A 16,538-nucleotide genomic window follows, 5' to 3' on the forward strand; every position below is an offset into this window, starting at 1 on the left:
GTGATAATAATATTACAGATCGCTCAGAGAACAGTAGCTTGATATCCCCTTTGCTTATTTGGGCCCCAGTGAACAGGGAGCCATGGTGGAGAATGGGGCCCTACTCTGGACCGGTGTCACCAGAAAGTCCCCTAAAAAGAGCCAGGTGTAATACAGCTATGTAGACTCCTGTGCTGCTGGGAAAGGCCATTTCCCCAGCTTAGGCACTAGACAGCACAGTGCATGTGAAGGGCTGTGGCCCCTTTCCTGGTTCATGCATAGGGTGGGGGTGGGGCACAGAGGGTTCAAGCCCCTTTCCCAGTTCATGGAGGGGAGCAATGAGTATAAGGGGGCAGAGGCCCTTTCCCAGTTCATGCGAGAGGCAGAGGTCAGGGGGTTCCCTGGGGCTCCGGCCTCTTTCTCGGTTCATGCTGTGGGGAGGGCTCAGGCCCCTGTCCGGTTCATGGGGGGAGGGGCGGGGGGTAAGCACTCGCTCCCAAGGCCTAGGAGGGCAGGGCCCGCGGTAGGGCGGGCTCCCGCTTGTGCCTCCGGGCGATTTTCACAAGCTCCCGAAACTGGCACCAGCCCTTCTGCCGGGTGCCGCCCCGCGCCCTGCTAACCCTGGCCGGGACCCAGCGGCGCTGGAGACAAAGCGGAGCGCGGAGCTCAGAGCCGGAGCCAGGTGAGCTGCAGGAATCCTTGAGCGCGGGGGACTCTCGGTCCCGGGGGACGCGTGTGGGGACGGGCGGGCTCCACGCGGCGGCTGCTCCCCTGAGGCGAGCGCGCCCAGCGCCGCGTGACAGCGGCCCGCGCAGCAGCCGCGGGGTTCCCGGTCCCCGGGCTGCGGCGCAGCCTCTGCCCTGCGCGGCCGCCTCCCTCCGCCTTGTGCCCTGCGCCGTGGTGCGGCTCGCGCGGCTACAGCAGTTCCTTTAGTTTAGTTTGTGCATTTGACAGAGGGGGGGGCTGAGCCAGGGGCAACAAACAAAACTGACGCTGAGAAGCAGGGGAAGCTTGTGTAGGAAGAGAGGTTGGGAAGATTGGGACTGTTTAGAGATGGAGGCTAAAGAGGCGATAGTTTGCTTCTCTCAACCCTATCCTCTCTCATAAGGCAACAGTGGGATTTTTCAAGGAAATTAAAAGGCTCACGTTTGAAACGAACAAAAGGATCTTTTACCTAATGCATAATTAGCACGTGCAAACTCTTTGCCACAATATATCATTTAGGGCAAGAGTTTAGCAGGATAAAAAATAGTTTGACATTCATGTGGATTCAGAGAACATCTGCAGTAAATGTAGGTAATACTTAAGAAAAATGGAAGTGATCAACTCTTAGTCTTCAGGGATTAACTAATTTCTAATTGATGGGTTTTCTGTGTAGAGTATAAAGAGAACAGAATAGGAGCAGGTATTTCGTAAATGCCCACTTCAGCGTTTCTTGCATCTTCCTTGAAGCATCTTGTAGTTGGCTAGTGTTGGAGACAAACCACAGGACCAGATGCAACACGGGTCAATCTGGTAGTTCCTGTGATTGCACTCTGTGGATAGACAGTGTCATCAGCTCCCTTACACAGCTAGTCAGGTTTCCTTGTTTTGTTTTTTTACGGAGCAAGATGGGAGAGAGAAAACTATAATAGTAAACTGTGATTGTAAACGCACAAAAACTGGTATGGGGCACATCTGAGAGCTGAAACTATTTCAAACTCTTAAAAATTGATTTAATGTTGACAGTGTCCATTTAAGGATATTTGTCAGATATAATGGCAGGTTCCCAATTTAAGAGTTGTGGGAGTTGCAGTTTCATATCAGTTGGTTGTGGTTTATTTGGCTTATTTATCTTTCATTCATCAGCCTCAGCATTTGTAGAAGCTTCTGAGCATTGAATCTTAGCTTTCCTGTAGTCTTAATTTTGGTAATATTTCCTCAGATGAGATTATTAAAGATAACTGACCCAAAATACCAAATGGCTTAATAATTGTGTATTTACTTTATTATTTTACTGGTTTTAATAATATAGCACACAGAGGCTGAAGTCAATGGAACCACTCAGTACAAAAAAATAAAAACATTCTTAAGACTTGATCTTGAAAAGACTTGTATAACACAATCCTTTCAATTCTGGAATCTCTTCTTTTCCCCTCTTCAAATATCTGAGGTTTTGCACTGCATTAGATTGTAAACATTTTTTTTAAAAAAGAGCAAGAAATGTTTAATATCATGTTAAAAGAACATTATTAAAGATGATAAATCAAGCATTCAAAAGTTAGGAAATGCTAGAATTAAGGTTTCTTATGCAAACTTAGTTTGGCCTCCTTGTGTGTATACATTATGATAAAGTCTTTAATTACATGATCACATACTTTTTTTCCTCAGGACCCCTACCTCATTCAGCACAGAGGATGGGTGATTCTCACTTAATGGGCAGCTGTTCAATATTTTATTTTATCATTATTGTTCAGTGTGTGCCCCATGCCTTATTTACTGCACACTATTCAAACACTACTCAGAAGACAGAATGATTAATTTCCTCATGGGTTTATCTGTGGTGTTCAACACTATAGTATATGAGTGCTTCACAAATGTTAATTTTCACAACATCCCTGTGAGATGAGGGCATAGTATTATCCCCATTCTAAAGATGGAGAACTGAGGCCCAGAGAGATTAAGGTAAAAAATTCCATTAATTTTGGGATGTCAATTTGAGACACCCTGATTCATCCTCAGAACAGGTCTATCCTATTCACTGAATGAGGCAGGTGACTTATGGAAAAAAATTGCATATGGTCATGTAACTAAAGACTGCACCATAATGCATATACACAAAGGGGCTGAATTAAGGTGACACAGGCACCTTAATTCTGGCATTTCCTTACTTTTGAGTGGTTGAATTTGTAACCTTAATATTGTTCTTTTAATAGTTCGTGCATGTGGCATCGTACTAATGCCCACATGAGTCATCAGCAGGGTTGCAACCTACAGGTTACATCTACTCTTGGAGCTAGAAAAGGAATACTTGTGGCACCTTAGAGACTAACAAATTTATTAAAGCATAAGCTTTCATGAGCTACAGCTCACTTCATTGGATGCATACAGTGGAAAATATAGTGGAGAGATTTTATATACACAGAGAACATGAAAAAATGGGTGTTACCATACAGACTGTAACAAGAGTGATCAGGAAAGGTGAGCTATTACCAGCAGGAGAGCGGGGGGTCATGGGGGAGGGGAACCTTTTGTAGTGATAATCAAAGTGGGCCATTTCCAGCACTTTACAAGAACAGTAGGAGGGGAAATAAACAAGGGGAAATAGTTTTACTTTGTGTAATGATCCATCCACTCCCAGTCTTTATTCAAGCCTAAGTTAATTGTATCCAGTTTGCAAATTAATTCCAATTCAGCAGTCTCTCGTTGGAGTCTGTTTTTGAAGTTTTTTTGTTGAAGAATTGCCACTTTTAGGTCTGTAATCGAGTGACCAAAGAGATTGAAGTGTTCTCTGTCTGGTTTTTGAATGTTATAATTCTTGACGTCTGATTTGTGTCCATTTATTCTTTTACGTAGAGACTGTCCAGTTTGACCAATGTACATGGCAGAGGGGCATTGCTGGCACATGATGGCATATATCACATTGGTAGATGTGCAGGTGAACGAGCCTCTGATAGTGTGACTGATGTGGTTAGGCCCTATGATGGTGTCCCCTGAATAGATATGTGGACACAGTTGGCAACCATCTTTGTTGCAAGGATAGGTTCCTGGGTTAGCGTTTTTGTTGTGTGGTGTGTGGTTGCTGGTGAGTATTTGCTTCAGGTTGGGGGGCTGTCTGTAAGCAAGGACTGGCCTGTCTCCCAAGATCTGTGAGAGTGATGGGTCGTCCTTCAGGATAGATTGTAGATCCTTGATGATGCGATGGAGAGGTTTTAGTTGGGGGCTGAAGGTGACGGCTCGTGGCGTTCTGTTATTTTCTTTGTTGGGCCTGTCCTGTAGTAGGTAACTTCTGGGTACTCTTCTGGCTCCGTCAATCTGTTTCTTCACTTCAGCAGGTGGGTACAGTAGTTGTAAGAACAGGATCTAATTCCCAGCTTGTGCAGATATACTACCACTAGTTTTCTTTGAGCTAGTGCACTAAAGATAGTAGTATAGTCATTAGGGTTGCCAGGTGTCCCGTTTTTGACCAGCAAGTCTGTTGAAAAGGGGACCCAACAGTGTCCGGTGAGTACTACTCACTGGACACTAAAAGTCTGGTCACTTGAGTAACTGTCCACAATTGGCTTCCATTCTGCCACCAGGAGGGTGGGAAGAGCAGCTGCTGCTGGAGCTGGAAGAGCATTCAGGAACTGCCGGCTCTGGCGCAGAGAGGTATGGCGGCCAGCGCTCTCGGGGGCCAGCCTGAAGCATGCGGCGTTTGAGGAGTGGGCCAGTGACTGGGTTTACTACCCAGACCTCCTTCTCAGCCTCATTTGTGCTGGTCCCTGTCCTGACCTAGTCACCCCTCCACCCCCGGAGCGTGGCTCCTCCATCCTGCCCCAGTCATCCCCCACCACCTCTGGCGCGTAGCTCTCCCTCCCCCGTCTTACCCCAGTCATTCCCCACCTCCAGAGTGCGGCTCTCCCTCCCCAGTCCTGCCCCAGTCACCCCTCAAGCGCGGCTCTTCCTCCCCCGTCCTGCCCCAGTCATCCCTCACCCCTGGAGCGCGGCTCTTCCTCCCCCGTCCTGCCCCAGTCACCCCCCCACCCCTGGAGCGCGGCTCTTCCTCCCCCGTCCTGCCCCAGTCACCCCCCACCCCTGGAGCGTGGCTCTCCCTCCCCAGTCCTGCCCCAGTCACCCCTCACCCCTGGAGCGTGGCTCTCCCTTCCCAGTCCTGCCCCAGTCACCCCTCACCCCTGGAGCGTGGCTCTCCCTCCCCAGTCCTGCCCCAGTCACCCCTCACCCCTGGAGCGTGGCTCTCCCTCCCCAGTCCTGCCCCAGTTATCCCCCAGAGCATGGCTCTCCCTTCCGCATCCTGCCCCAGTCACCCCCCAGAGCACGGCTCTCCCTGCCCCAGTCACCCCCATCCCTGGAGCGCACCCCCATCCCTGGAGCATTCCTCCCCCATCCTACCCCAGTCACCCCTCAGAGCACGGCTCTCCCTTCCCCATCCTGCCCCAGACACCCTCACCCCCACCCCCAGAGTGTGGCTCTTCCTCCCCTGTCCTGCCCCAGTCACCCCTCCACCCCCAAGTGTGGCTCTCCATCCCCTGTGCTGCCCCAATCACTTACCCCAGAGCAAGGCTCTCCCTTGAACGTCCTGCCCCAGTCACCCCTCCACCCCTAAATCCCTGCTCAGCTGGTAGGGGGAGGGAGGTGGAGAGAGCAGCAAGCGATGGGGGTGAAGAGGTGGAGCAGGGGGAGGGCTTTAGGGGGAAGAAACAGAGTGGGCAGGGCCTTAGGAGGGAAGAGTCAGAGCACGGGTGGGGCTTCAGGGAGGGAAGAGGCGGAGTAGGGGGCGGGAGAGGTTCCGGCACTCAGTGTCCATTTTTCACAAATTAGAAAGTTGGCCACCCTAGTAGTCCTGATAGCATGGGCAGAGGCTATTGGTGGCATGAGTTAGTCATCCTGAGCACATACCCACAGGGTCCAGGAGGGTTTGTACTCTGGGCAGCTAGCTGTTTGCTGCTGCCTGCGCGACAGTGGCTATACTACTATTTTTAGCACGCTAGCTTGACGAGAGCTAGTGTGAGTATGTCTACGTGAGTTGGAAATCGCACCCCTAGCTACAAGTATAGACGTACCCTTAGATCCACCACGCAGACCTCTGCCATTTTGAGCTAATGGACTAACTGATAGAGGATGATAATCAGTGTCTGCTATGTGGACCAGCACCAGAGCAGAATGGGACACTTGCTAATGGGTTTCACAGACATTTTGGGACTGTGAATGGTGGGACTCAGAAATCTTGGATTTCACTCTAGTGGGCACAGATTCTTCTGCCCATTCCCCAAGGTGTGACCCTTTCTGCCCTGTCCTCTCCAACCTATCTCTTCCCCAGTTCCATATTTTCTGGCATGGAAAATTTCAGCCCACAAAGTTAAAGTCTGGCAAAATTATAAATAGCTGAAACAGACTCTTACAAGGGTGAGTGTCAGGCAACCTGGGTGCTACCAGTCCCACCTTTAATGAACCATAAACCTCTGGGGTTCTAATCTGTCTCCACAATTGTAGGTGTATTCTCGCAATGCAACTGCAAGCCACCTTGTTATTTGTTCTATTCTTGTTTGTTACAAGTGTATTGAATTTTGCTGACACAGGAGAAGACGGGCAAAGTACCTGGCAAATTAGCCTCCTTTTAGTTTTATAATTACTATTATACAGATAGATATTACTATTATACAGAGCATAATGTCGTTTTTTTTAAGTAGAACTTCATATCAAAGTCCGTCGCAAAAATTTGCTAATCAGTCCTCGCAATACTGGTGAGGTTAAGAAATATTATGTAAAACAAAAAGAAAAGGAGTACTTGTGGCACCTTAGAGACTAACCAATTTATTTGAGCATGAGCTTTCGTGAGCTTTCTCACAGCCACAGCTCACGAAAGCTCATGCTCAAATAAATTGGTTAGTCTCTAAGGTGCCACAAGTACTCCTTTTCTTTTTGCGAATACAGACTAACACGGCTGTTACTCTGAAACCTTATATAAAACAATTATAGAACAAAGGCACACCACTAAACGTTGGTATGTTAAGCAAGACTCAAAGATGGCTGTACTGACCATTATTTATTTCATTTCATTATAGCAGGACCAAGCACTATAATTAAGGTTTCATAATGGCTTCTGGTGGAAGGGAGAGAAGCAAGTGGGGAGAAGATCATCTAGGAAGGAGCAAGTTCCTTCCTTATTTTGTTACCTTGACCATTCCATGTTCCTCTATGATTCTTAGTTTTCCTTCTGCCTCTACTCACAGTCCTCCTCTTTCACACTCTTGGATTTAATCTTCCACATTGATGTCTCTTCTGACCCATTAGTTGCTGCCTCCTCAGCTTCATTTCCTCATCCTCCCCTCTGCAGTTGATCTTCATCCCTAGAAAGCTCCTTCACTCACCACGATGGCCACTCATTAAATCTTGTTCTGGATAAAAACTCTTTCTTCTCTGATCTATCAATTTCAGTTCTCCCTCTCTGATCAACACCGAATCTCCATCAGTGTTGCCCCTAGCCCCATTGCACAGGTATTTCACTACACTTCAGTCCATCACTGGTCAGGGATTCCTCTGCTGCTGTCCGTCCCCTCTTCTGCTGATGCTCTTCTGGCACTACTACAATGTGTTTAAAAATAGTTGTGTGTGTATCCATAACCATATGTCAAAGTCCTACTTCACATGAGAAAAACAGGATACAGTAGATGCTTGTTTGCAGCAACACCTTGTAAGCGCAACATTTCCCCAGGAAACACGTTTCCTACTATAAATTGTCAACACTCCCCATAACAGCAACAGCTGCTTAGAAGCAACATAGCAAAAGGGCACGATACAATGAAATTAATTACATACAATGAAAGCATGGTGGTAGTAGTAGGAATAAATGACACAGTGTGTTCTCTCTTTCTAGGGGCAAAGTTAAGAAGCTGCTTTGACTACGAAGAGAGCTTGACTCAGTTTGTCTAATTCTTTTTTAAACAGAAGATGATAAGTAAAAGTGAATCCTATACTTCAGGGCAGGAATCTGTGATCAACTCAACCTGGCTGATTTACGTATTAAAAGAATGGATTGGTCTGGACTACCACTATCTAAACTATATGGGCTCCTTCTTGTGTGTGTCACTCACAATATTATTTTTTCCTTATTTACTCTGGTTTATCGTTTGCATCTTTTGTAATATTTGCCTTCACATTTACAAGAGAAAGAACGGCCTAGATGATGATTTTTCCAATAAACTATGGGACAATGGAAGGCTAATGGTGTCACGCATAATTAGTATGTATGGAAAGCTATGGCACGGTAAGAGATTTTTTTCCCCTTTAAACACTAAATATGTATTACTGCAACAGGTGACTACATGGCAGGGGTTCCTAAACATCGTTCATGGCTTGTTCAGGGTAAGCCCCTGGCAGACCGCGAGACGCTTTATTTACCTGAGCGTCTGCAGGTACGGCCGCTCACAGCTCCCAGTGGCCACAGTTTGCCGTTCCCAGTCAATGGGAGCTGCGGGAAGTGCTGCGTTGGCCCGCGCCGCTTCCCGCAGCTCCCATTGGCTGGGAATGGCGAATTGCGGCCACTGGGAGCTGCGAGCGGCCATATCTGCAGATGCTCAGGTAAACAAAGCATCTTGTGACCTGCCAGGGGCTTACCCTGAACAAGCCATGAACCAAGTTTGGGAACCCCTGCTATATGAACATTTTGAAGACTGATAGGACCAAAGTTTGACCTACCCTTTCTTTTATCTGTTTAAAAATTCCATTCCATGTACTTTTTTTGTGCATTCCTTTTTCAAAGCAAATTTTATAGGGGAGTAAAAAAAATATTCCAATAGCTCAGCAATGAAAGAAGGAGGAAAATTCAGTTAGGAAACAAATTTCAGTTTTCAGGCTGAAGCAAAAGATAGTTTATGAATATTTTTGAAAGGGGTCTTTAAAATGCTGTTAACAATCATTTTTTATTGTGTATTGTGAGGTGCTATCATTTTATTATTAAAAATTGGTATTCTGAACATTTTGGGGCTGAACTATAGTTACACTCAAATGGGGTTCACTGATAGCTATGAGAATTGGTTGATATTTCCGAGGCATTTTGAGCCATCAAAGATAATACGAATGATGTAGGTTTTCAGCTCTAGCCCAGTGGTTCCCAACCTTTTCTCTTCTGCAACATACCTTGAATTATTTTGAGGAACACCATCATATAGTCTCCAAATGAGCCTCCCTTCTTACCGCCTCGGTTTAAGCTGTTTACCACCCTTGTCACAGTCTGTAGTTTCCAAATCAGTTCTGCGCCCAGCCCCCATCAGTTCTGTCTTCACCCTCCACCAGTTCAGCCCCCACCTCACCCCAATTCTGCCACACCCCACCCAGCCCCCACCGTTCTGCCTCTCCAGCTCCCCTCAGCCCCCACTAATTCCATCCCCCCCACCATGGGCGGCAATTGAAGCTTCCCCTTGGGGAGGCTAGCCCCTTCCCCGCCTCTTTCAGCCGAGGCCCCACTCCTTCCACATGTGGCCCCCCCCATGGCCCCTCCGCACCTTCCCTCATGACCCTACCCCATTCTGCCACCACTCTGCTTCTTTCCCCTGAGGCCCCACCCGCAACTTGTTCCTTTCTACCTCTGCCCCCCACACCCCAGCTACAGCCCTAAGACTGGAAAAGCTCTGTGCCCCCACTGCGGCCCTGGGCTGCAGCAGGGAGCAAGAGCTCCTCCAGCCCAGGGGCTGTGGTGTGGGGAGATTTTTCCAGGGGCTCCAAACTGGCCAGGGTCCCTGGGCATGGGCCCCGGGGCCCATGGGTAATCTGCTTCTGCCCTCCCTCCCCCCCACCCAGTGGTGTGAGGTTTGGGGAGGCTTAGCTTCCCTCAGCCTCTGTTACGCACTACCCATACCCCTTGCCTCACCTCTGCTTCTCCTAGGGTTCTTCCCCACCTCCCATTGGTGGGGGGTTGCACTAGGGTCCCGCTCCACTTCCCGGCTGCAGCGGGGAGGAGCAGAGGACCCAACCCATTGCTCACACAGGATATGGGGGTGGGGAGAGGGAGATTGAGTTCTGATTGGTTGCTCTGCCCATGGAGGCGGTGAAGCAATGAGGAAGATAGCCAGGCAGAAGGTGGCTTTCCCCCCATTCCTTCCCTCTCTCCTTCCCCCACTCCACAGGACTCAAATTTGCTATCTTAACCTTGGTTTGGGGAATGGAATGTGACGCATGCATAATATTTAAAAGGGGCCTTGCTCTGGAAAGCAAAAGTACAGAATGCGATCTGGCTCTGACACTGTCAAGGTTCCTCCCCCACTCTGAACTCTAGGGTACAGATGTGGGGACCTGCATGAAAAACCTCCTAAGCTTATCTTTACCAGCTTAGGTCAAAACTTCCCCAAGGTACAAAATATTCCACCCGTTGTCCTTGGACCGGCCACTACCACCACCAAACTAATACTGGTTACTGGGGAAGAGCTGTTTGGACGCGTCCTTCCCCCCAAAATACTTCCCAAAACCTTGCACCCCACTTCCTGGACAAGGTTTGGTAAAAAGCCTCACCAATTTGCCTAGGTGACTACAGACCCAGACCCTTGGATCTTAAGAACAATGAACAATCCTCCCAACACTTGCACCCCCCCTTTCCTGGGAAATGTTGGAATAAAAGCCTCACCAATTTGCATAGGTGACCACAGACCCAAACCTTTGGATCTGAGAACAATGAAAAAGCATTCAGTTTTCTTACAAGACGACTTTTAATAAAAATAGAAGTAAATAGAAATAAAGAAATCCCCCCTGTAAAATCAGGATGGTAGATATCTTACAGGGTAATTAGATTCAAAAACATAGAGAACCCCTCTAGGCAAAACCTTAAGTTACAAAAAAGATACACAGACAGAAATAGTTATTCTATTCAGCACAATTCTTTTCTCAGCCATTTAAAGAAATCATAATCTAACACATACCTAGCTAGATTACTTACTAAAAGTTCTAAGGCTCCATTCCTGGTCTATCCCTGGCAGAAAACAGCATACAGACAGACACAGACCCTTTGTTTCTCTCCCTCCTCCCAGCTTTTGAAAGTATCTTGTCTCCTCATTGGTCATTTTGGTCAGGTGCCAGCGAGGTTACCTTTAGCTTCTTAACCCTTTACAGGTGAGAGGAGCTTTCCCCTGGCCAGGAGGGATTTCAAAGGGGTTTACCCTTCCCTTTATATTTATGACAGACACTAAAATACAAGGGAAGATATTTTTGTTCTCATGTGTAGTTTTTCAAAAAATTCCACAGCACACCTGTTGGGAAACACTGCTCTGAGCTATTGGTTCTTATGCAGCCCAAGTTGGTAGTAATGAGCTCTTGACAGCTGATGCTGTTTTACTCCTGGGCTGTCTACACTTGCTTTTATGTAAAAATGTCTCACTGTTCTTATCTCTGATGTGGCTTCACCTATAGTACCAATGGTGGGAAATTTTCAAAGAAAAAGTGTACTGTAGAGAAGGAACATAAGTACTGGTGTGGTCTTATAAATTTTAGAATTGCCAGACACGTGATGGATTGTGAGTTTTTTGTTGAAATTGGAATTACAAGCATAGTAGATGAAGTTTATGTAGTAGACATAGGCGCTGACTCCGTGGGTGCTCAGGTAAACATTTTGAAATTCTACAGTATGTGCAATGGAACTAAATTCTGAAGGGAACAACCCCTAAATTCTGTTCCAATGTTAACGTATTATTGCTAGGAAATACTCTTCATTTTCCATGTCTCCTGTCCGTTCCCCCTGTACGTACACACACACACACACACACACACACACACACACACACACACACACACACTTTGGCTCCTATGATGTTGTCAAGGTGGCCTGAGTCAGAACGTCCACGCTCATGAAAGTGGAGCATGAAGCTGGCTTCATTGGATCTTGGCTGCAATGCCTTGGCAGCCCAGCTCACACTTCTGGCTCCTTTCACTCAGAATCCTAGAATCATACAGATGTAGAGCTGGAAGGGACCTCAAGAAGTCATCTAGTCCAGTCCCTGGCACTGAGGCAGCAGTCCTTGGCTCTCATGGGGAGGGAAGGAGGCAGAGTTCATGGGGTCCTGATTGAGATGAGCAGAGCAGTTTACACCTCTTACAGGTATTGTTTCAGACTCTCTGTAGACTCTTGAAGACATTACTGCATTGATTTACTCACTTCAAATTTTCAAGGTTTTCTCTGCAACCATATAGGTTAGAAACAATTTAAAAAAAGAGAGTGCTGGGATTCTGGAGCAGAATTGTGTGCAGAGGAGTAAATTCTGCATCAGATTCTCCAGGCGTGAAATACACTTGACCCTGCTTGGGAGTGTGTCAAGGTTCCTCCCCCACTCTGAACTCTAGGGTACAGATGTGGAGACCTGCATGAAAAACCTCCTAAGCTTATCTTTACCAGCTTAGGTCAAAACTTCCCCAAGGTAGTTTTCCCAAGGTAGTATTCCACCCTTTGTCTTGGATTGGCCACTACCACCACCAAACTAATACTGGTTACTGGGGAAGAGCTGTTTGGACGCGTCTTTCCCCCCAAAATACTTCCCAGAACCTTGCACCCCACTTCCTGGACAAGGTTTGGTAAAAAGCCTCACCAATTTGCTTAGGTGACTACAGACCCAGACCCTTGGATCTTAAGAACAATGAACAATCCTCCCAACACTTGCACCCCCCCTTTCCTGGGAAATGTTGGATAAAAAGCCTCACCAATTTGCATAGGTGACTACAGACCCAAACCCTTGGATCTGAGAACAATGAAAAAGCATTCAGTTTTCTTACAAGAAGACTTTTAATAAAAATAGAAGTAAATAGAAATAAAGAAATCCCCCCTGTAAAATCAGGATGGTAGATACCTTACGGGGTAATTAGATTCAAAAACATAGAGAACCCCTCTAGGCAAAAACTTAAGTTACAAAAAAGATACACAGACAGAAATAGTTATTCTATTCAGCACAGTTCTTTTCTCAGCCATTTAAAGAAATCATAATCTAACACGTACCTAGCTAGATTACTTACTAAAAGGTCTAAGACTCCATTCCTGGTCTATCCCCGGCCAAGACAGAATATAGACAGACACACAGACCCTTTGTTTCTCTCCCTCCTCCCAGCTTTTGAAAGTATCTTGTCTCCTCATTGGTCATTTTGGTCAGGTGCCAGCGACGTTACCTTTAGCATCTTAACCCTTTACAGGTGAGAGGAGCTTTCCCCTGGCCAGGAGGGATTTCAAAGGGGTTTACCCTTCCCTTTATATTTATGACAGAGTGAAAGTAGGCAACGTATTTTGGATGTAAGTTTGCGATACAATGTGGCAGCACAAAAGGCCAGTGCATCACATCTGAAATGGAGTTGTTAATAATACATCTCCTGTATAGTTTGGTGAGACTATTTATCCTACTTGTCGCCACAGTGCACAAAATTTGGAGTGGATAAGAGGGGAGAGCTGAAGCGTCCCAGAATTTCCAGACATACATTAGTTATGAAGGGTAAAACTCAGACACACAGAAGCGAGAGGCAAAAGTGTTTCATTCCTTTGGCCTTGAATGTCACCCAACCCACGACTGTCTAAGACCTTTGTTGCGGAATGTACTTCAGCTTCTCAATGGTGGGGTAGGTTTGGGGAACCTATGTAGTGGATAAGAAGTGGAACTGCCATATCTAATTACTTATCTAATCCAGTAGCCCATCTCTGATAGGGGCAACTACCAATTGTTTCAGAGGAAGGTGCTATAATGGATAATTATGAAATAACCTGCCCAGAGGGAAAACTTCTTCCTAAGATCATCAGTTAATGGTTGCCTTATTCCCTTAAGTATATATCGGTCTATATCCCTTACTGGGGAATAATAAACTATCTTGTATAATAATACTGTAAGCTGTTCTCTTTATGCAGATGCATGTTGTCATAAATATAAAGGGAAGGGTAAACACCTTTAAATCTCTCCTGGCCAGAGGCAAAACCCTTTCACCTGTAAAGGGTTAAGAAGCTAAGATAACCTCACTGGCACCTGACCAAAATGACCAATGAGGAGACAAGATACTTTCAAAGCTGGATGGAGGGGAAACAAAGGCTCTGTCTGTGTGATGTTTTTTAGCTGGAACCAGAGCAGGAATGCAGGTCAGAACTCCTAGTAAAAAGTCAGTAAGCAATCTAGTTAGAGATGCGTTCGATTCTGTTTTGTTTAAATGGCTGATAAAATAAGTTGTGCTGAATGGAATGTATATTCCTGTTTTTGTATCTTTTTGTAACTTAAGGTTTTGCCTAGAGGGAGTCTCTATGTTTTGAAACTGATTACCGTGTAAGGTATTTACCGTCCTGATTTTACAGAGGTGATTCTTTTACTTTTTCTTTAATTAAAATTCTTCTTTTAAGAACCTGATTGTTTTTTTTCATTGTTCTTAAGATCCAAGGCTTTGGGTGTGTGTTCACCTATGCAAATTGGTGAGGATTTTTATCAAGCCTTCCCCAGGAAAGGGGGTGTAGGGCTTGGGGGGGATATTCTGTGGGGAGACGTTTCCAAGTGGGCACTTCCCCTGTTCTTTATGTAACACTTTGGTGGTGGCAGCTTTTCACTTAAGCTGGTAAGAATAAGCTTAGGGGGGTCTTTCATGCAGGTCCTCACATCTGTACCCTAGAGTTCAGAGTGGGGAAGGAACCGTGACACATGTCCAATATTTTTTATTCCTATTAAGCTCTTGATCAGAATTCTCTTCCAGTGAATTCCATAGGCTAATTATGCACAGTCTTTAAAAAATGTCTATTTTCAGTTTCACTGTCTGTCTCTTTGAAAAGGTAAATAGAAGATTTACCTTCCCTATACAATTAATTATTTTGTATATCTTTGTTGTGTACCCTATTATACAATTCAGTCTCTTCTTCATGGAGGAGGGGTTAAGAAGTAGGTTTTTTTTTAGGTCTTCAGATACTTTTGCCATCTATTTCTGGATCTTTTCTCTCTCTGGTATATCCTCTTTTGTTAGGACGACCAAATTTGAACATAGTATTTTAGGTGAATGTACCATTGATCTACAATGGAATTATAATATTCTCAGTATAATTTTCTATTTATTCTTTATGCAGCCTAACATTTTCTTTTTTCACTATTGAGCTTTGAACGGAGGTTTTCATTGAGCTGTCCATATGATACTCAGGTCTCTTATCTGAGTGGTCACAGTTTACTTAGAACCTGGCAATATGTATGAGTAGTTGAAATAACATGCAACATTTGCAAGACATGGGGGCCAATTAGGGACTTGCTTCTACACAGCAGTAACTGGGGAAGTAGGGCTGAATATCAGCTGCGATGAAGATCTACAGATCATTCCACCCCACACAGAGTAGGCATAGTTGGAGAAATATAACTCCAACCTTGAGGCTTCAGCAACAGCTAAAGAGAAGCTTTGCTGCCTCAGGAAGATCTGATGGAGGTGAAAGGATGATTTCTTCCCCTCACTTCTCAATCTATGAGGACCTTCCTTATAAATTTACCATGTTATTTATATATAGTTGTGGCTAGGGCCAGGATTTGGACTTTTGACAGTTAATGCCTATTACTTCACGTTGTTTGTCTACAGATTTGGGAATATAACACTTGTCATGTTATTTGCAACAATAAGTGCCAGAATATTTTCTTTTGTAAATGAAAATGTAGGGCTGGTTTACACACAAAGTTGCACTAAAATATCAAACTTGGCTTTTATTATTTTTGTTGCAAATCTGTGTGTGGATGCTCTTATTCTGGAATAAGGGTATCCACATAGGAACTTGCACGAAAACAACAAAAGGTGTGAAATGAAGCAGATTTAATTATTTTGATTTAAACTTTGTGTATAGACCAGCACTTAGATTATTAATAAACAGACTGGAAAGCCCCTGAGTCACTTATTCCTTATTTCTACTTTGAATTTACGAGTTAGAAGCTGCCATTTTTATATAGTTTTTTTTGGACTAGAATGGCACTTTAGGATGAACGGAGATGCTTTTTTTTATTTATCAAATCCAAGGGAATAGTTGAGATTCTAAACCAATAACTAAATATATGCAAATACAATGTAAATTAACATAGCTGAAAAATCACTTCTTATTCCATATACCCATCTGGAACTCAGCTCAATGTTGTATATTTCTTCTGCAGTGTTTGTAACATTGCAAACACCTACAGCAGAAAACACCTACAGCAGAAAAGGGAACTGAAATATTTAAAGAACTCTTGAGGTGCTGTCTGCTTTTGCAGGAGAAATGCAGGACTTTGAACCTACTCTTGGTATGTTAAAACAAGCAAAACTTCCGGCGTAGAGTGTGTTCCTTTATTAGGCAACCTCCTGTCTCAAGAAAACAGCCTTAAAATATCCCCACCCTTGGAGTATTTCTTTTATTAAAAGGCCATCTTTTGTTAAACCAACCAGCTTTTGGCAGATACTTGACTGATCACTATATTTTAGGGCTGTCAATTAATTGCAGTTAATTAATCAAGCGATTAGCTCAGAACAAATTAACTTGATTAAAAAAAAGTAATCGCAATTAATCACAGTTTTAATTGCACTGTTTTACAATAGAATACCAATTTAAATTTATTATAAATATTTTTGGATGTTTTCTACATTTTCATATATATTGATTTCAATTACAACACAGAAGACAAAGTGTACAGTGCTCACTTTATATTATTATTTTTATTATCTTTTTAATGTAAATATGTGCCAAAAAATAGTATTTTTCAATTCACCTTATACAAGTCCTGTAGTGCAATCTCTTGATTGTGAAAGTGCAACTTTCACATGTAGATTTTTTTTGTTACATAACTGCACTCAAAAACAAACAATGTAAAACTTTAGCGCCTACAAGTCCACCCAGTCTTACGTCTTGTTCAGCCAATCGCTAAGACAAAAAT

The 16,538-nt window shown here is 44.7% G+C and overlaps 1 protein-coding gene across 1 annotated transcript in view; it reads left to right on the forward strand.

Annotated features, from left to right (window-relative positions):
• The first annotated feature begins 581 nt into the window (after positions 1-581).
• Positions 582-16,538, forward strand: part of LOC140906701 (DGAT1/2-independent enzyme synthesizing storage lipids-like) — a 65,513-nt gene continuing 49,556 nt past the window's right edge. The window contains exons 1-2 of the mRNA XM_073331145.1: positions 582-661; positions 7,556-7,945. Coding sequence (XP_073187246.1) covers positions 7,630-7,945 — 316 coding nt within the window. The 5' untranslated portion in view covers positions 582-661; positions 7,556-7,629. The remainder of the gene's footprint in view (positions 662-7,555; positions 7,946-16,538) is intronic.

This window comes from Lepidochelys kempii, chromosome 2, assembly GCF_965140265.1.
Source record: "Lepidochelys kempii isolate rLepKem1 chromosome 2, rLepKem1.hap2, whole genome shotgun sequence".
Taxonomy (NCBI): Eukaryota; Metazoa; Chordata; order Testudines; family Cheloniidae; genus Lepidochelys; species Lepidochelys kempii.